The sequence below is a fragment of the Rhamphochromis sp. 'chilingali' genome, assembly GCF_963969265.1.
Source record: "Rhamphochromis sp. 'chilingali' genome assembly, chromosome: 22".
NCBI classification, from domain to species: Eukaryota; Metazoa; Chordata; class Actinopteri; order Cichliformes; family Cichlidae; genus Rhamphochromis; species Rhamphochromis sp. 'chilingali'.
The window spans coordinates 19938643-19959922 of NC_137950.1; the positions used below are offsets into that span (position 1 = coordinate 19938643).

Consider the following 21280-nt stretch of genomic DNA (forward strand, 5'->3'; position numbering starts at 1 on the left):
GCGGGAGCTGGCAGACAATAAGGGAAAAAGAAGACCACACAAGTTCTTGGATGTAGTGAAGGAAGTCATGCAGAGGGTTGGTGCAACAGGCAAATGACCTCCCTTACAGGGATCACTAGAAAAAGGACAAAAAATTGTATTGAATATGAACAAGGAGACAGATAATGTTTAGAAACGTGCAACCTTTTAAGTGAAATTTTATTTGAAAAAAGGATACCGAAATGAATAAAGTAAGCAAGATGGATTGTATAAATATCTGTGCAACCACAATGGGCACACTGAGGCACTTCACTGCCTTCTGCTGCCACAACACACCAAACTATAAAGTTTTATGTTCAGCTACAAAACTCTTAAGATCTTTGTTTTGTCAAATCCTTTAAGTCATATCATTATTATGATCTAATCTAAAACTTGTATGATTTAAAAATGGGAACTTTAGGTTATGAAAGGATAAGATGTGGCCTGGATAAAGAGGAATAGTGTATCTTTAACAGAAGGAGTGGCTAACACAGAGGGGATGTTAGTTCATGTTCAGTTTAACATAAAATTGTGTACTTTTGTTTTACAAGCTGCCCCGTGAGCAATAGGGGAAGTAGTTAACATGCATACTGAAGCAAGACTGAGAAAAAAAACAAAACAAAAAAACTTCAGTCGTTCACACAAGCTATCAGGAAATATTGTACCAGTGCTAATAAAGTGTGGAAGAGGAAATAAAACAGCAAAACTTTACAATCACTCTATGACATTCTTCTGCAGTACTTTGGCCCAAAAACACACATGGCACAATGAACTGGAAACAATCTATTACAGCAAGTGTAGAGAACAGTAAGATCTATGTTACAGTGTTTAAACGTGTTGATGCTTGTTGTTGTTGTTGTTGTAAAATTATACACACCGAGTAAAGCGTGTCAGCCTGTTCCTCCCTCACACAAAGAACACCGACAGGGTGGATAGTAAGTGCAGCCCAGAGTTTATTTTCATGATTTTTAGTCTGACCTTTGGAGATGAGAGTTCCTAGTCAAAGATGTTTATTTCTAATGCTGAACTGGACTTCTATATGCACTGGTGTGCAGTGTAATATGGAATATGAAAATGCACCACTTTGTAAACTACCTCAATTCAGACTTTGCACCACTTGCTTCGTATATTACATCAACTCTTGAATGTACACAGAATCACAAATTTTGGAATACATTCAACTTTTTTTTCCTCTTTCTTGTTTTGTAAAATTATCACAGCAACATCGACAACTCTCTACAAAAACCAACCTCACTGCCCAAATCAGGCAAGTCTTCTGGCAAGGAAACTGTACGAAGTGATGAAGAACACGATCTGTAATATTATCAGCCATTATTCTCATTATTGACGCAAGTCATCAGGCCAAAAAGAAATAAATACATATACAACAATATGGTAACACTGAAGTCTGGTTGGTGGTGAACCTGGAGGTTACACGCCCAGCTTGTTGGCGATAGTCATGACTACTTTGAGGATCGGCATGAAGGCGGAGATCTCGCTGAAGTTGCTGCTGCTGACCACCTGAGTGTGGACCTCCAAACCCCGCTGGTAGTTCTGGCTGGCCACACAGCGACTGATCTCATGGAGTCCGCTCAGGATGTTGTGAGAGAGCTGAGAGGCAGTAGGGAAATTATATTATGTTTAAAGTTTTTACTGTACTATGTGAGAAAATTGTGAAAAATCTAATTTACTGTTGCAGTTTAAGTCACAAAAAACGGCAAATCCCAAGTTCTATATTTTCTTTTTTCTCCCACTTCTTCAGCATGGTAAACACAGTAGTTCTTAAACTGTGAAGTGACCCCCCCTGGTGGGAGCATTAGGTGTCTGCAGGTGGATGACTGAAGAAAAATGCAGAGTGCGATGATGTTGAATAAATATGATTTAAGTGAAGGAACATTAACATTCATCTATGATCCTTTTTCATGTTAATAACTATTAATAGCAATTGTGTTGTAAACAGTTATCCCTGTAGATCCCCCGAATCTGTTTACTGGTGTACTCATGGAAAATGTTTAGCTTGTACTGCATACTTAATTCTGGTTTTATCCCCATTTACTGGACACTGTAAATGCATAGTTTGTCTTGTTTTACTACTTTATTTCTTTGTATTGCATTCTACCTAGAGCATCTCGAGTGCCCACTGATAGCAACAATTACATCAGTAAACTCAAATTGACGCTTGCTTAGTTACAAATACATATAATGGACTAAGACTGATCATTTTCTCAGCTATCTTCACAAAGACTATGCTTTTTTACTGGCTGAGCCCTTAGTTGCCATTGGATTCAAGTAGAGCATGTCCTGGGTCCTTTTTTTTAAAGTCATAACAAGTAAAAATATCAGGTTTACAACTTCATCCCGATGTCTGACATGCACTCTAGCTTTTAGATCTCTTGTAAAAAAAATTGTACTTTAAAAATTCAAGGTAACGTTAAGCACTTGGCAGGTTAGCGTACACAATTACCTGCTGAGATGGATTAAACAGATCCAGGTACGTTTCATATTGTCAGTGTAGTGAGTACACAATGGTTTAAACATTTTCTTTAGTCTTTAAATAGGTGACCTTAAGTGTGTGGCATGTTCATTTAACTCAAACCTTTTAAAGACCTAATATTTTATTGTATATATCCATAAACATTTATTCTTAAATTGACAAAAGCACTTTTTTATTTCAGGTAATGCAGTGCACCTCCACTGTACAGCACTGACTTAGAATTATAAACAAAGCATTGCTATGACAGTGGTGGCCCTTGACAAGGCTTAGCTCATCATGCAGGTTTTATGTCCTTTTTTCTGAGGTTGAGAGTGTGATATCTATTAATGCAACAAGAGTCAGCTGAATTTTATTTGTGGTGGTCAAAACGGAAATGGTGCAAACATGTCACCCATAGAAACACACCTGCTTTTTGTTTTTGTGGTTTTGGCAGGTTAATGTAAACAGCATTTGATCTTTTTAAGTCATTGCTACATAGTGAGAAGAAACTCAGTGGTTTTACCCTCACAACAAAATTTTAAGCAGACAAAAAGGGAATATCAAGAAAGACAAAGTGATATTGAGATTTATCAACTTTTACCTCAGATTCTGTTTAAGTACACAATGCATTTCTAACTGCACTGTATCATTTAAAAGCAGCTTTTTAAAGTCAAGTTTTTCTGTCAATTTTTTAAAAATAATTTTTGAATCTGATCACTTCTGATCCTTACCGACTGCTCTCTCAGCTTATCATACAGGTGCCCCAAGCGCTTGGCAGCATCATCAAGTTTTCTTTTAGTTTGCTGAAAGAGAAACACTTCTTGTCACTTTGTATCCAATAACAAAATAATTTTGTTTCAATCAACAAAAACATTTGCACCAGAAAAACTGTGAAACCTAGATGCAGCTACAGACTGTGGAACTTACTGGGTCTCCTGCAGCTAGCTGGCAGCGCTGCACCAGGCTGTCAAAGGTGGACTTGAGAACCATGTGCTCAGGAGCGATTTCTTTCTGCTGCACCTTCTCTGATGGCAGCTGCTGGAGGAGCTGAATAACACAAGCACAGAAACATAAGGTGACAAGGTGTTACTGTTGAGAATTCACAAAACAGCCCCCTCGTTTGACACCAACCTGTACGCTGGGCTCTTGAGGGGCTCCAGGGGGTACCTGGGTGTTGTCATGGGGCTGAGCAGCCTCCACTGGGAATCTCATCACAGGTGCTGTGATGGGGGCTGGTGGAGTATAGTTATCAGGAACCTGAATATACAACAAAGTATATTATAATGAGTGAGGAAAAAAACAATGAACCAAGCAGTTTAGTTTTGGTATATCAATAAATGACACATTTGTTACATTTTTGCTAAACTGTTGGTGTAACATAAATTCATCTGCCTTTCTTGCCTGCAAGAAAGAAGAAGTGCTTAATGTGAATGTGCTTGAGTTTTCAATAAGGGTGAACTAAACTAAGAGAGTCTGCTAGTTTAGTTTAGTGAGCTCTCGAGAGAATAACAATGCTCTCCTCAAAGGAACGTGGTGCCGCACAACAATATAGCTGCTTTTACTACATTTGCAAGCATACAGCAGAACAGTATTTTGACAGTAAGAAATGCAGGGTTACCTTCTTCTTCCTGGGTCCACCTCGCACTGTAGGTGGGTCATTCCAGCCTTCTTGAGATCCTGAATCAGAAGAATAATGACAATTATTAAGGAATTACTAACATCCGTTGTTTAGATACACTCAAGCAACCAAGGATTGTCTACAAGAGACAATCTTTTTGGGCCCAGGTGGTAAAAACACTGCAAGTCAAGCCATACAGATTTGGCAGTTTATGCAGAAACAAACAAGCAAATTTTCAGGCAGCATTATTCACTCAAAGGCAAAAAAACAGAAAGAAAAATTCTATGAATATCATACTGAGTCTATTTCAGGTTAATTATGTAGCAGCTGCAAGTGTTTAAAAATGTCCTACTTATGCTTTAATTTCAAATAGCAATGTATATATATGCGCGTCATCTTTAATTGCCTGACACAGAATCATCTACAGTCTTGTCTGAGTCTGGAAAATTCATTTAGAGCTCACATATAAAAAATACACCAGGTAAGTCTTTACATTTCCCTTCAATATAGGGTAACACAAACAATCATCAAGAAACCAGACAAATGGAGAAGATCTGCATGGATTGCAAACCAACGCATATTAACTTTGAGGTTAATTTAGGGATACTATATTGTTTTGCACAGATTTTTTTTTCTGGTTCTTGAATGGATTGTTTGATCCTCCCTTATTCCATATCCAGCCCTAACCCTGTCACCTTGGTTGTCACACTGGGAATTCAGCCAGGGAAAGTATCCTGCAAGTCAAAAAGGAGTGACAGCGGAACAGATGTAAATCACCACGAGCAATACATTCCTGCTGACCTCTGTAATTTCTTTCTTTAAATTCATGACTAAAAAAATGTGGAACGATGTCAGGAAACAATGTAGCTGTGATCTCATACCAGTAGGAGGAGGAGCCACCACTGGAGCTGGGAAGGGCTTTGCAGCAGGAGCTCCAGGTCCACCCTGTGGATATCCAGATCCAGGAGGAACATAGGGAACAGACGGAGGTGCAGTACCCTGGTTGTGAAGGCTTCCTGGGTACACTGGAACCGGGGCTCCAGGCTGGGAGCGAGGTGGTGCAAAGCCTGAGGAGGTAGGTGGCATGAAGCTTATTGGTGGCACCCCGGGGCTGGGCATGGGGGGTAGGCCTCCAGCAGCTGACGATGAAGGTGGCAGTTGAGGCCCTGATAAAGTAGCAGCTGGCATAGAAGGACCTGGAGGTGGAAACGCTGGAGGTCCAGCAGTGGACGGTGACTGAGGCTGGAATGGTTGGTGAGGAAGGAAACCTGGGAAAAGCCACAAATGATTGCCATAATATCAAGAAACAAAAAAGGGCAAAAAATACAAATAAATTCAAATATTCTACAAATGGTCAAACCTGGAGCCACAGCAGGATGTTGGGGGTAGGAGGGTCTCAGGGCAGGGCGGGTCGTACTGGGTGGCAGTACATGAGAAGAAGGCTCCAACCAACCAGGCCCAGGGTTGGTTGGAGCAGCTTGAGGGGTAAAAACCGATGGCAAAGGAGGCTGCTGTTGTGCAGTCATCTGAGCAGCAGGAGAGGGCTGGTAATGACTCTAAAATACAAATGAATACAAATTAAATACAAATTCATTTTGGAAAATATATTTAATATTCATTGTATTGCTAACAAACTGATACCGTAAACTGTGCTTTTGATACAGGAGTTGGAGCAGCAGGAGTGGGCTTTGCAGTGGACACACTGACTCTGTTGAAGGTGTTTGGAGGTTGCTGTTGGACAGGAGCCTCTCCCTGAGCGTGAAACAGCCTGTTTCTTAGCATCACGATCCCAGCCTGACAAGACAAAATTGGACAAACATGCAGATGCAGTTATTACAAATCAAACAAAGCAAAGAAAAATGAATTGTGCCATTAATAATTAAATCATTTATAGCTATTTTACTTGGTCTGAGTTCTCAGGCAGGTAGCTCAGGGCAGTGGTCAAGCTACCCTCTGCAGCCAGTATGCCAGCATAACAGGTTAGCTTCTCAGCCAGGACTGGGCTTTGGACCGCCACCTCACAGTTACGGAGACGTTCAATGGACTTTCGCAGCATCATGACTTTCTCAACCAAATCCTGAAACACAAATAAATGCCTTTAGACTAATAGATTCTTCGCTGGCAGGTAACTGTAACTATTTTTCACCCCCGAATCATCTCAGTAAGTGCACAGCGACTCAAAACTTTGCTCAAATAAGCAGAAGAGTTTGTTCATCATTGCTAGAGGCAGATTAGAACAAATATTAAGATTATACCTCTAGACCAAGAGGAGAAGAGCAGTCTCTATACAAGGCCCAGCATTCCACTAGCTTCTCAATGTTTCCAGAGCAGATGTAACACAGACATGCCTGCAGGCAACGCTTCTCTGTACCCTCACACTCCAACCGGCTTCCCAGTGTATCTACCATGATGAATAAAAGAAAATTACAATTTTTTTGAATAGAGGGACTGAAATTAGAACAGATACCATGAGCACAGGTAGATTTGGTATGAATAAGGTGGATACTAACCGCACAGGCGAGCAAAGTCTTCAGGGTGAGCATAGGTCAGGAGAGCAGCGAGAGCTTCCTTCCAGTTGTCCAGCTCACAGCTTTGGACTATGTCTTTCCAGTTTTGGGTCACCACTGATGATATAAGCTGCAGTTGGAACAAACACGTTAGGTATACATTCAGGAAAAACATTCATTTCATTGTGGTTGTATGAGCTGGACCACTATTAATCATAATCTTACCATTGAGATGCTATTCTTTTGTTTGCTTAGGTATTTCTGTTGAGTTTTCTTCAGCAGTTCTTCTCCTCCGCTTATAGAAAGCAGGATTGCTTCAGCGTAGCGACCATCATTCAGACACAGATCCACAGCTCCCTCAAAGTTACCAACCAACAGCGCCTGACTTATCAAACCATCGGTGTCTTAAAAACAGAAGGAGATAATCAATGCAATCATAAAATCACAAGTAAATATCAGATAACAGTAGATTTTCAGAGGAGAAATTTTACCACATGACACTGGGATCTGAAAGTTAGAGTTTTCCTTTGGGGTCTGGCTGAAAAAATCTGCTGGTGACACAGAACCTGAAGTTCTAGCTTCAGCTGCTTCATCAGACCTCTGAAAATAACAAAGAGTGTTTTAAATGGAACAGGAGACACACAGCTTGAAAATAGATACCGTACATTTGCAGAAGTGCTGACCTCAGTGGAGAGTCGCTGCATCTTTTCTGCCAGATCTTTGGCATCCACTCCATGTCCATTGGGTTGGAAATTCTTCCCCAGACATTTTGAAATCTGAATAAGCACAACAGGAAGTATGTGATATGATTTAGAGAACCAGTGCATTCACAGAAATTTTAAAGTTAATGTTAAATATCAGTGACTAGCTACAGTCAAGTAAGAGCCATGATACCTTTCTTTCCAATTCATCCTTGCTAAACCCCAAAAGTTTAAGGAATTTAATACGGGCTTCATCCTCAAAATTAACCTGTAAATTAAAAGAGTGAATCAGCATACAGGATAATAACACCCAAAACTGACTGACAGATTTAACATTAGGTTTTAGTAGCTGGATGGCGAACCAGAAGGAACTTCCATATGTCCTGCTCAGCATCTGACTTGGAGCTCTGAATCTTAGCCTGGCAGTAACTGTTGAAGGAACCTGACTGCAGCGCTGTCTGCAGCTCCCTAGAGCGCTGTAGGAACTCTGTCTCTGTGGTAACTTGGCTCACAAACACTTGTCTAGGGACGGGTTGGGGGCTCTGGACTGGAGGCAACTTGGGATTCTCAAATGTGATCAGCTTTCCACCAAACTAAGAAACAAAAACAGATCATATATAAAGATAATTGTTCTGTTGTTTTTAATGGAAGAAAATTGCTACAAAAACATTAAATGCTGCACTTACAGCAAAGGAAGCTCCCACTGGCCTGCGCACCCACTTGGGTGGCTTCTTGAGAGGAGGAACTATGGTGTCCTGCACTTGAGGCTGAGGAACTTGCAAAGGAGGCAGCACCTGCCCCGTACCAAAGGGATCCATTGTGTCAAATGAGGATGATATCTGTTAAATAAAACATAAAAAAATGTTGAAACAAATATGCTGAAACAATTAACTGACTGCAGCTATTTTGATAAATAGTTCATAGACCAAGCAGACAAACAAGACATTTAAACATGTCAATATTTCTGTTGTGAAACTGATTAATATTTGTAGCAATTTTTAACAGCTGATGATCAATCAACCATTTTAATGAATAAATATAATTAGCTGTGACCCTGCTTCATGTGATAGCTTTCAACTATGATATAGCCATCGTTCAGACTTAATGTACAATGTGTTTATAAGTCAATATTAAGTGCTTTACATGGGCACCATCTTGTGGACAAACAATGGAGGTCAGACATGGTTTAAACAAATAAAACCGTAAATACAAACACAGTTAAATTCAAAATCTTTTAAAGACAGAGCAAACATTACTCTTTCAGCTGTGCTCTGCTGCTGAGCCTTCAAGCTCCCTCCCATCACAGAGTAAACAGTGATTCTCCCATCAAATGATGCCGTTGAAAGCAGCGCTGGATTCCTGGGGCACCACTCCACATCAAAGCACCACTGGTTAGTTGTTGGAAGCTCATAGATTACCTGAATAGAAGACACAGCTTTCATGATTGGAGTAACAAATATAGGTAACAACAATGAGGGCTTATTCACTCATAATACACAGGATTCTTGCCACAAAGTTACCAGAGCAGCTCCAACTAGCTTGAGGGTGAGGTAGGTTGGGGAGTTGTATATTAGGTACTTAGCTAATTATGTGTCACAGATACAACAGTGGTGCTGTATTGCTGCAGCTCTGCAGTCAGTGAGAAAGGAAAGACAGACTCTAGCTTCATTCCTGCTTCAAGGCTATATCAGGGTAAAGCATGAAATGAAGGTTAACCTTTTCACACACAGCAGTCATTTAGCCTACCAACTAAGGATCAAGTGTAGTTTATCCCATAAGTGGATGGATGACAGCTTAAAAGGCAAAATGATATTACGTCATAATATTTGCCTGGGTTTTTTTTTTTAACTTTGAAAACTATAGTCTTTAACAGCTGGTTTATATGTGTAAAACCTGTAAGAGAAACATTAACCTAATAAGGTGGAATAGCTCAGTAGCTTAGAGGCTTGCCAAACAATTGCAGAATCCCTGATACATGAGCAGTAATTAAGATTGTGTACCTCTCCTGTGTTTGGATTCCAGCAAAGGATCCGATTGTCTTTAGCACTACTAAGCAGGAGCTCAGAGTCAGCCTGGCTCCAGGATATAGACAAAATTCCCCTTGTATGGTTCTCCAGTACTTTAAGAGGTGATGTGGCAAAGCGAAGGTCCCACATCTGGATCACTGGCAGTCGGTCATCTTCAGAGGCCAAGACCAACTGAGTGGCCACATCAGGGTGCCAGAGCATTCCTGAACAGTGCATCTGAAATCACATAAAAGTAAAGAGTTAAAAATATGAGAGTTCATTTCTACAGGATGCAACATTAAAATCTGCATTTTTGATTAACAAATGAGTCAAATTACTGAGCATCCAGAGCAAAACAGGATAAAAGTGGGATTTTGCATTCTACAAATAGTCTTGTCTCAACACATGTTGCTTTAAAATGATAGATAAGCCTTTTTGACTTGTTCACATGATTTCATTACTTTTACAGAAGGAACTCTGGACTTTATTTAAGCCACCAACCCTGTTGCTATGATCACTGATCTTGATGATGGGCTCGTTCTTTCTCAGGTCCCAGACGACTGCTTTCCCGCTGGGGTTAGCAGAGGCCAGGATGTGCTGAACCTGCCGGTTCCATGAGACTACACTGATATCTTCAGCAGGCTGAAAAAGAAAAGAAAAAACAAAAGTTGTTAGTCTAAAATAAAAACAAGTCTACCTGTGAGTCTTACTACAACAGATCCCTCATGATTATATGCATATAGGGACGGTTTGACATATGAGCAAAAAATAAGTACTGGGTGACACTATTCATGTTGATTGCCATAGACTTGGAATGCTTCCAGTGGTAAAAGTGCTATGTGAAAAACATCAGTATTAGCCAGAACTTCACAATCATTACACCCAGGAATGCAAATGCCATGCAAACACTGTTTGTTTCTGTTATGGAAATATCATGTAACCATGGCTTATTCTAACAGCAAGGACTCCCATGAAATATAGACAGCCTGTGCAGACATGTTTTATTCAGCTATCTTGATACTGAGGAGAACAAGGTTATACCCAAATGTTGGTAAGAAGTATAGACACCAAGGCTTAAATTTACTCCTTAGCAAGCAAGTATTATATAACTATACAACCACAAATAAAATATTCTTGTGATTTCATTGTTTCTCACCGATATTAAAACTATAAAGGCAAAAAAAAAGAAAAAGAAAAGTCAAAACCTACTTACTGGGGAATTGTGGTTTGACTCATTATAAACACATTGGTTTAGAAGAGAATAAGATTTCAACACCATGACAAACCACGTGATCCCATCATGTACTCACCTGTGTCTTTGCTCCTGGAGTCATAGGACTGCTGAAGTTGTTTAGATCCCAGATGTATATCTCTGAATCATTTGCTCCTGACGCAAGGAGGTTACTCTAAAAATTAATAAATTAAAACATCAATCTGAAACACAGAGGGACGTCTGTACCGACTGTCTTTGAATGACAAAGGAAATCACTAGCAGGTTTCTATTTACCTGAAAATGGTTGAAATCTAATGCTCGGACAGGTCCTGTATGTTTGTCAGATTGTCCCACTACAGCCTCCCCACTGGAGTTCATTATTGCCTCTGGATCATAGACAGTCAGTGTTCCATTTTCACTACCACCAACCAGCCTTCCTCCAGTACCATCTGCTCCACTTCCAAAATTTACCCACACTATACTATGCAACCTATAAATGACATAGCAAGTTATTAGCACCCAGTCATAGACTGCATACTACAAAGGTTATATGCTTTATTTCTTTAACATGCTGTCTTCTGAACAAATAACTACACTAAATATCTCAAAAAATAAAAAAAATGGAAGAATGATTCTAAATCAAGATGTGAGAACAATTAAAAAGATAGCAAATGAGCAACATTAATTTAATTATTAATAAGTAAACGTTTATTTTAAGATTGCACTAGTTTTATCTATGTGGTATCAAATTAACTGGCAGGCCTGAATTTACTTGTTGATACAACCATTTGAAAACATTCAGTTTTATCAGTGTAAGGAATTTACGGGCAAGTCACAACATGAAGTGTCCCTTCTGTGACAGTCACTGTCTGCAGCTTGTGATAAAACTAACCGAATCAATCAGGGAGCCAATAATCATATCAAAGCGGCATAACGTGGTAAACCTTTTCCATGGTTGCTGATATAGGCTGTGTGGAAACAATCAGTGGCTTATACTCTTGCCATGAATGTGTGGTCTTGTATGGTCACCATTTATCTCTTCTTTACGTTACCTGTTTGTAGTTGCCAACGACCCTTTGAGCTGCATGTCCAGTGAGGGGTCAGAAAAATCCATCTCAAATATCTCTATAGCAGCTGTGGTGTTGAAAGAAGCATCAAGCTGTTGTGCTGCTGTTCCCAAGGCCAAGTATATAGGATGGTGCCCGGCAGGACTCCACGCCTGGTGGGCAGTCCTCTGGATCTCTTTCAGCCTCATCTTCCTCTACAAGTGTTCAAATTCCAAATCCTGGACAGCAGAACAGACTCCGCTAAACCAATTACACTATATCCCAGTCCCTAAAATATATAATGTTGGCTTATTAATAACACAAAATTCGCATTTATATCTCGAATATTCTTACTTTCCAGAGTACCTCAGGCTATTACCTGTAACAGCAGTAACTTAATCGTCTATACATAAATCTAGCTTTCGAATACGGTTGTGCAAAGTTATATGTTAATTATCACAATGAAATGAATGTAGTTATCCTCTAAATTAAACTATCGTTAAGCCCCCTTTTAGGCAAGCTAACATAACATGTAGTTAGCTTTTATTAGCATTTAGCAATCATGTGTCAGAAACCGTAGCGTTAGCTTTTGTCGGTTAATAACTTTGTAAGAGCAGACTCTTCTACTGGTAATGATCTCATTATATTTGTTTTAATGCTAAATTAACCTCTCATACACGTTGCTACTCATTTTTAAATCCCGAGCTAACGCCGGGCTATTTAATTCCGGTGCACAAACGGACCAGATCTTTATTGCACGCAAGCTAGCCAACAGCCACCACCCCAGTTAGCATGTTTTAACAAAAAGGACCACTGGGCGCCTTAAAACTCAGCCCAAAAAAGATAAATATGGCCTTGAGAGAAACTTACGTCAATTTATTTGTCAGAACTTGACTGCCCGCATCTACTACAAACTCGAGAGCTACTTTACAGCCAAGCTAGCCAGCTCAACCACAGCCGGAGTCGGACCAAAGTGCTTTGCCGTGTTGTCACTACGGTACGGTAGCTGACAAGGACATTCCTCACAGTAACCTGAAGTTAACCCAGTAATACTGAACCAGAGAAAGTGTATAGACTTACACCTATAGATCATGTTCATTGCTAAGAGTACATTTCATTTGAAAATTATTCTGTTTTATCAAAAGTCGAAAATTAACATTTAACAAAACAGCAAGAAGGCAAGTTAACATTCTTTACAGACATAAATAACAACAAATCACGCAAATACAAACTTTTAACTTTGAACATAAGTCTTTATTCTTGACAGAAATATATATACACACAAGTAGAATCACATTTTAGTGATTATAATTCATAATGTTTGACTTCTTCAGGCTGTTTTTCAGGATCTCCTCCTTTCTCCAAGTACAGGTCATTGAAGGGATATTGCTTCGGTGCCTGGAAAAAAACAAAAGACAATTTAATGAAACCTTGTACACCAACAGTGTTACTGTACAGAAAAGGTGATTCTAACTTTAACATACACTGTTATATAATTACTGAAAATAAAATATTTAGTAAATATAATTATGGAGATCATGTGTTTTGCCACGTTTAGTATCTTCCTCTGTATCAACAATCATCAAATTGGCCACTAGACTGCAAAAGAATCTAGTGTTAATAAGAAATCTTTATTAACTAGGGTTAGTTTAGGGGTTTTGCCTTGATCCATGCTCAACCATCCAGATAAGACTGAGATCAAACTGAAGAAGTCGCTTGGATAAGTGATGCAATGTTTTTCTTACTGATAACAGAACGTCTAGATCAGGGGTGTCAAACTCAAATACACAGTGGGCAACAATTCAAAACTGGAACAAAGTCGCGGGCTAACGTTAGTATTTTTTGAAATATATTTATTCCTCCAGATATAAGAATGAATCTTTTCTTATGTGCTCAAACACGTTTTGCTGAAAAACTGAATATGGAACAAGCAAAGCTTAATACTAAACAGTATATATTAGCTGTATAATACCAGTAGGCCAGCTCTAATAGTAATTTGGTATGGCTTCGCGGGCCAAATGTAATTAGGCTGTGGGCCAAATTTGGCCCGCGGGCCAGAGTTTGACACCTATGGTCTAGATGAACAGAAATAGCTTTCTGGGGGTTTAGAGGGGTCCATCCTTCTAACTCTGTATCTGGCTCTGACACCATGTCAATGTCAGAGACATTTAGATTTTTTTTAAAAAAAGAAGAAGAAGAATAAAAAAGAAGGAAACCATAAAGAGTAAGTAATAGTGACTAAACTAAACTATAAAATTGAAAGAATGATGATCCAGCCATTTTTAAGCTGCTGAAAATTGTAACAGTGAGGGAAAAAAAACACCAACAAAAAAAACAAAGAAAACCGAATTCTTGCATTAAGGTGTGTACTTACAACAGGTTGGTATGCTGGAAATTTCTCTCCAACATAAAACATAAACAGCATGAACCCAATGAAACCAAACAGTTGCTTGCACATTGTGGACCATGGCACAGGGCTGGGAGATGTATCCACACGGTTCCTGATGTACATATCAAAATCCCAGTGCATCTAAGAGGTAGAACAATCACAGATTAACTCTCAAACGCAATCTTAAATTGCTTATTTTATAATTTTAGTCAATTTGTGACAGCTCAGAAAACTGCATTCTGCAAAGAGAGCTGGGTCTCAGCCAGGCTAAACTGAACACAGTTCCTTGTTAATGGTGCTGACCTCATTTTAGTTGCATTTTAGCCTGGGCCCTATCACAAGAAACGGGTTTCACTAAAACAGAGGGTTTTTAAAAAAACAAACAAAAAACAAACACAGAAATCTGTGCAAATCTAGGTTTTCTGTTCCTGAAAGAGAGTTAACTTAAACTCTGATTCAATTACCATGGTAACATACTCTTTAAACCTATCCTGCTCACTCGCAGATTTTCTTCTCTGACTCATTCCCTCCTGCTGTACCTGAATCAGCTGAATGACACTTGGTTTCATTTCATCATTGAAATGTGTTTAAGACTACATGCATTTGACTGACTTTTTAAAATGCAGGCTTCAGACATTCTGTGTTAAATGGTAAACAAACTGGTTCTTATATAGTGCTTTTCTTCTTTAGCTGAGCACTCAAAGTGCTTATACAGCATGCCTCATTCACCCATTTACATGAGCAGCTTTTTCTATGCTCAATTGCTTTCTAGGTTAGTATTTTGCCCAAGGATATCTGGCAAGCAGACTGGAGCAGCCAGAGATCTAACCACCTTCTAATTAGTAGATGACCTGCTCTACCTCCTGAGCTACAGTCAACCGTGAACATTGTGAAATGTGTTGACAGGTTCAGTTATTAAATGATATCAAACAATATTTTTTAAATGTCTGTCTGAAATTCAGAGTCTGAACCTTAACACATTTTCTACTTAAAATCCTCTCAATCACTCTAAGTGGGTTTATCCAGGTAGAAGTGACTCTGAATCCAAGTGCATTTGTATGGCTGGACAGTAGGGCTGGGCGATATGGCCTAAAATCCATATCACGGTATAATTTGAAGCATGTACGGTAACGATATATATCGCGATATATTCTTTTCTTCTGTATAACGTATTTTACACACTATAAGGCACACTTAAAATCCTTTCATTTTCTCAAAAATCAACAGTGTGCCTTATGTATGAATTCTGGCTGTGCTTACTGACCTCGAACCAATTTTATGTGGTACACGGCGCACAGAAATCTGTCAAAAAATGTTTTAGTACGACTTTGGTAAGCTATGAAGGCGCACTGCTTGATGGATTGCCGGAGCATTACGGTTGCCGTAGTCAGGAGCCACACGCAGTGTTGCCAACTCCTCAGTAAGGAAAATTGCTATTGGCTGTCCTAAAAGTCACTAAATGACATCATTGCCTAATTTGCATAATAGGTCATACTAATGTAATTGTAACCTACGTTGGTGGAGAGAGAAATAACATTGTGGACGAGACATAAAGTGAGTAAAAAATGTCCTAAATGCATTTAGAATTTATTTAGAACTACAAATTAAATTTCTTTTAGGAATTATTGTTTTTTAATGTCACAATTCCACCCATACAGGATTAGGCCTGTATAGCTCTATAAAATCTTAGATATTTCTCATAAAATGTTTGCATTTACTGATAAAACGTAACATTCTTTATGGACTCGTAAGGTTGCCCTCCATATTTTGAGTTGAATGTAAAACAGCTAGCATTACTTATAAACTATAAATCAGTAAATGTCTGCTATGGGCATAAGAGAGTTATCATTTATCAGTGAAGGCTGCTATTAGATTAGACCATAAATGGTGGAACTGGGGAACATTAAAGCAGATATGCTCTTTATTTACTTGTTGCCCAGGTGAATCCTGATATCTGGGGCCTGTTCTTCGTACGTCGCTCACTACATCCAAGATCACATGACACATCCAAGACCAAACCATCGCGCTAACCGTGAGCTCGCTAATCCGGTTCCCCGAACACACCTGCTGTTGACGATTAGTACAGCTGGACGCAGTAATGTGACATCACTGGGTGTCGTAAAAGGGGCTACGCATCGATAGTAGAAACATTGATCGGCAACCCGCTGATTGGTCGGCGAAAATGTCGAAGGGGCGTGCACGGTATTTTCCGGCAGCAGAGCAAGAACTCATGAGTGCGGGATTTCAGGAGTTTCAGAGTTTAATTAAAACGCAAGAGAACACTGCAAAGGCTGCAAAAGCAAGGAGAGAGGGCTGGCAGAAAGTTGCTGACAAATCAAACTCGTAGGTAATTTAATAATAATAATAATAATAATAATAATAATGGATTCGGTTTATATAGCGCTTTCCAAGGCACCCAAAGCGCTGTACGATACCACTATTCATTCACTCCCACATTCACACACTGGTGGAGGCAGCTACGGTTGTAGCCAGGCTGCCATATCGCGCCATCGGCCCCTCTGGCCAACACCAGTAGGCGGTAGGGTAGATCTATCATATGACACTATATTGTCCAATATCATATGGCATTATATTATATTATAATATGTTATATTATATCCCCTTTCACATTAGAGCCACAACAGGACCCACAAGAACATGGGAACAAGTAAAAGTGGAATACAGGAGTATTCTACAGAATGGTAATATTTATCTCTTAGATTGCTTTTCGTCTCTTGGCAAGGTAATACTGGCCTGTAATACTCTGTTAGTTTGTTCATAACAGCAACCAAGAAAAGGGCAGAGGAAAAAAAGACAGGTGGTGGTCCTGCACCCCCTCGTCAACAAGTTGGTTAAGTAAATAATATCCTCACGGGAATATCGATATCTCTCAATGAGCACACTCTCGCGCTGAGCTAAAGGATCCTGTCTATCCCGCAATATACGCTGAATTCTGAGGACTCTCCTTATCAATCTTGCACCTTCCGCAATGGGTTGGTCGCGTATACGGACAGGACATGGCTGCGACAGACTTCCCAAATCCACCTTCGCTTTTATAGCCGTGGTCTCTCATCTTGATTACACGAAGTAATTTACTATTACTACTCTAAAATATGAATTACATCTGTAATAATCAAATACATGAAATAGAATGATTAATAGTACATTTCCCTTTTTTTAGGAAATGACCTGTATGTATCTGTGTGACATCAATAAAAGGATCAGGTGCTGCATTATCTTTAGTTACATTGATAATATTTATTTATGGTGAAACAGTGGTGGAATATCGCTGTTGCTTTCGTATAAATGAAGCGGACATACCTGCGTGGCCGCGATCTAATCCTGTTTACATAAAGTAAACCTGCTCCCGAGCAGGTTTACGCTTACGGCTCTGTTGCTATGACAGGAAGTCCCGGATGAGCTTCGGGGAACCGAACGATCCAGGAACACGCGAAATCGTCAACAATCTAATCCAGCTAACTTACTTAGCGAGGTACGAAGAACAGGCCCCAGAGCTACACCGATGATGTCTTTCTTTCTTTGTCTACTCATACACGTGCTAAACTCAGAATTAGTTGACTGAACTAAGTCTGATCAGCTGTTCTGGAACTGACAACCCAGACCTGTCAATCTCAGAGTTAATCACCAGAGACTAGACTAGACTAGAGTTTGTTTAACCTGCTTCCTGGAATAAGGCCTATGGTGGGCATAAACTAAGACTTTTAGACATAATGAGAGAGACACCCACATCTATTACCTCACTCAATTATATTTCATGTTAGTATTAACAAAAAAAAAATCTGAACTCATGCTAGAAAATATTAGTGTGATTGCAGCCTAAATATCTGAAAGAAATATTCTATATGGACAAGTTTGTTAAATCTTACATTTAATGGATATATAGTTTTAATTTTAAAAACAATACAATTCAGTAATGACAACATCATAAATAAAAGACAGGGTTTTTTCTGTTTTGAAATGTGTTTTGGGGGCTTGACTACACATGCAAGCACTATTGGTGCATAAATACCTAAAGCAACATACTTGTGTCCATTTGATAAACAAAAACGTAATAGGAAAACCTGTAAAAAGGTTCCACTCAGACAACCTAGACACAATTATTCAGGTAAAACTGCATAATTACTACTGCAATGCATTTCAAATAATCAACTGCTGTATGAACCATCATCATTATACTCATGATTTATTCAGAAAAAGGACAACAATAGCTTTTAATGTCAGTCGGTATCTTACCGGCTCTCCCCAGTTTCTCCTCAGGTCAGGGTGGTCCCATTGGTACCAGGGGTCTCTCTCTTGCTGAGATCTTTCTGGCAGTTTTGGATAATCACCAAAGCTACAAAAACACAGTAATTGCTCATTATTTTCTTTGAAATCTTACAGTTTGTTTGTGACTTAATGTTATAAGAATGAATGGACTGGACAGTCATTTTCGCCGTCTACATTAGCAGTACCGGCAAAAGCAGTTACAACAACAATCATGAGACTTGTTAAAATTAAAGCTCACCCCTCTCCATTGTCGGGATATGGTTCATAGTCCTCAACCCTCATGTTGTACTTCTTTGCAGCTGCAGCTCTTTCCTCCGGGGTCTTCGGATATGGCCCAGGCAGGCTATCCTTTGACAAGCCGGAGGCTGAAAGAGCAATAAATGCATACGTGAAATCGCGGCAGTCAAAGCTCGCAGGCTCAAAAAAGGAAATATGAGAATTTTATTTTGTCTGCCTGCACCCTCATAGAAGAGCAGCCGCCAAGCTAGCCTAAGCCAACCTTAGCATGTCAAGGTTACGTCCATAGGAGGCTAAAAACGTTAAACCCTGATATACACCTCCAGAGAAATTCATTGTACAGTACTACCAGACTAAGACACAACTAACCTGCTCTACATCCCGACAAGAGGGCTGAAATACCAGACCCCTTTCCCTTAGACAGAGCCTGGGCCCACCGTCGGAAACCAACACCAGCCATGTTTACTGGCTGCTGCTGTTCGACATACTCTGAAGTGCGCATGCGCAAGATTTCAAGTACGGTTCGGCAGAAGGAAAAATTCCGTACTCACAATTTGTAAATAAAGGTAAATAACCGTGCACTCCCAGTGCACTTGAAAAGTAACACACTAATACCACTGATGCAAAGTGCTTCAGCACATATATTAAAACATTATATTTATACACAGTTTTAAGTATTTTGATTTTATGTTAGTTCATTATTCTACACCAATGATAAAGAATATTGTTTTCTCTGGTCATTACCAGATTAAAACTGTTTTATACATAAAAACATATATGAAGATTTAATACAATTTAAAACGTACTAAGCTAGATTCAAACTATTTGTTTTTAGACCTCACAAAACCGGTGTTTTTGAGTATTAGAAGTTCCATCAAATAAAAAAGTGGGGGAGTCATAACAACAAAGAACAAAACTCCATCCATTCATCCATTTCCATTTTCCAGCAGTCATAGGGTGAAAAGCGGGTACCACCTGGACAAGTTGCTTATCTATCGCAGTTTTAATAAATTCTATACAGTGATTCATCTGTATTGACAGTCTAGTAATGTAATATATGTTAAATGTAGAAATAATACTGAAATTCTATTGGCAAACTAAAGTAACAATAACCATGTGCATATTTTTCATATAGTGTTTTATTTACATCTGTTTTTTTAATAGCAGACACCATCACATTAAAGAATAACGTGGCAGTGACATGAAAACGCATTAAGTGGCAGAAGGGAACTTGTTCTCAAAGTGAATGCACTGAAGCTCCAAGACACGTTCCTCTTCCCATCAGATCCAGCTCAGGTGCACTTGTGCATTTACTGGGGGATCGTCACTCTGCCACCAGCGACATATTGAAAAAATCCATCAGAGAAGTTCTGCTATGTCTTTTTCCACTTGCACAATGGGACAGTGAAGTTCATACCTGTAGCAAAGGGAAAATGCTGAACTTAGTAAAATTGAAATCACATGAAGGGTTTAACTCATGGTCTATGGCTTTACCTTTTGAAGGGCATGCCATTTGCAGTTATGAGAAACTTCTCAAAATTCCAGCGAATGTCATTGACTTTGATCGGAGACCAGTAGAATTTCTTTATGTCTCCAATAACAGGGTTGACAAATGGCAAAGATTCCTGTGGTGAAACAGGGAATGACATGGTATCTGAGTTTTTCAGGTTTAAGCACCTGCAGCGCTGATAGGAAAAAAATAAACTATATGGGTAATAAATCCATTCAGTGAACTTATAACTTCCAGCCTCCAATAAAACTCAATGTACCTTCAGAAAGGTGAAAAGAGGATCTTCGTTTAAACCATTCACTTCAACCTTGCTGAAGACGGGAAACTTTGGCACAAAGCCCCCACCAGGTCTGACATACTTCAAAATATTGAGCATTTCATGATTCACCTCTGCACAGACAAGCGTAAAAAAAGTTAATACTTCTGTTTTTTGCACGTGTGTATTCAAAACCTTGTCTTTAAAATAACTTGTTAATTAAAGTATCCACAGTGCATCTAATAGAGCTTGTATATGGTGGAAAGAGTTTTTAGATTCCTTAAGTACAAATAGATTAATGTATTATAAGCAGACTTTTAACTTCTATATCGTTACAATGATGGATAATAGTAGTAGTATAGTTGCTCATTGCTTCAAGTTAATATGGCCGTTGTTTTAAATAAAACTTTTACAAAGTTTTTTTATTCTATTGTGTGCTCTGTATCATATGAAAGACAGGGAATGTCCTTAATATGGTCATTTCAAGAACAAGCTCTGCAGAGTCTCATGCTGTTCAAACCTTCTGTTTGCGAGGGGCAATCAATCAGAAATTAAAGATAAAAAAAAATCTGGTTTGTTTTGAAGTGTGGCATGCAAAGCTCCCATAACAAAACAATACAGGTCCCTATTATCCACCTTACCAGGTGATTGGAGACCAAACTGGTTGCAGGGGAATCCTAAGACAGTGAAATTGAGGTGGCCAAACATTTCCATGAGTGCATTCAGTCGGTGGTACTGGGAGAACAAGGCATAAAATCATTCGCCTTCAATATAACGAGTTAATGTGGTCTGACAGTAATCAGTCAACTCTTGCAGAATATTACCTCCTCTATTGTTGACCCTCAGAATGTTGCAACGTTGACGATGAGAAGCACTTTACCTCTGTAGCTACTGAGTGGAACCGGCTGTCCATCCAGGGTCTCAGAAGAGAAATCATAGACTGATTTATTTGCCATGCTTGTTCTTTAGCTTGTCTATGTGACTGCAGTCGGTCAAGAGTGAGTATTCACTCAACTAGC

The 21280-nt window shown here is 39.3% G+C and overlaps 3 protein-coding genes across 4 annotated transcripts; all 3 read right to left on the reverse strand.

Moving 5' to 3' along the window:
• Positions 1 to 180: 180 nt before the first annotated feature.
• Positions 181 to 12602, reverse strand: sec31b (SEC31 homolog B, COPII coat complex component). Of its 2 annotated transcripts, none has more exons than XM_080872095.1 (24): positions 12453 to 12602; positions 11589 to 11821; positions 10831 to 11026; positions 10634 to 10729; positions 9825 to 9965; positions 9318 to 9560; positions 8574 to 8735; positions 8004 to 8156; positions 7680 to 7910; positions 7511 to 7585; positions 7300 to 7392; positions 7108 to 7216; positions 6842 to 7020; positions 6620 to 6746; positions 6365 to 6510; positions 6013 to 6186; positions 5751 to 5903; positions 5470 to 5665; positions 4991 to 5377; positions 4110 to 4168; positions 3623 to 3748; positions 3419 to 3538; positions 3223 to 3294; positions 181 to 1629 (listed from the first exon to the last, which is right to left on the reverse strand). In XM_080872095.1, exons 2-24 carry the CDS (start codon positions 11789 to 11791, stop codon positions 1450 to 1452), a joined length of 3621 nt encoding a protein of 1206 aa, XP_080728221.1. In that variant the 5' UTR covers positions 11792 to 11821; positions 12453 to 12602; the 3' UTR covers positions 181 to 1449. The 2 variants fall into 2 exon arrangements, with proteins under 2 accessions (XP_080728221.1, XP_080728222.1); XM_080872096.1 differs by having other exon boundaries at positions 11589 to 11871; positions 12453 to 12589.
• A 212-nt stretch (positions 12603 to 12814) lies between these two features.
• Positions 12815 to 19005, reverse strand: ndufb8 (NADH:ubiquinone oxidoreductase subunit B8). The gene is made up of 5 exons (XM_080872097.1): positions 18865 to 19005; positions 18497 to 18623; positions 18226 to 18325; positions 13957 to 14112; positions 12815 to 12980 (listed from the first exon to the last, which is right to left on the reverse strand). Exons 1-5 carry the CDS (start codon positions 18995 to 18997, stop codon positions 12888 to 12890), a joined length of 609 nt encoding a protein of 202 aa, XP_080728223.1. The 5' UTR covers positions 18998 to 19005; the 3' UTR covers positions 12815 to 12887.
• A 192-nt stretch (positions 19006 to 19197) lies between these two features.
• On the reverse strand, positions 19198 to 21280 carry gpx9 (glutathione peroxidase 9). The gene is made up of 5 exons (XM_080873420.1): positions 21086 to 21280; positions 20903 to 20996; positions 20265 to 20395; positions 19990 to 20120; positions 19198 to 19912 (listed from the first exon to the last, which is right to left on the reverse strand). The coding sequence occupies exons 1-5, from the start codon at positions 21215 to 21217 to the stop codon at positions 19855 to 19857; spliced, it is 546 nt and encodes a 181-aa protein (XP_080729546.1). The 5' UTR covers positions 21218 to 21280; the 3' UTR covers positions 19198 to 19854.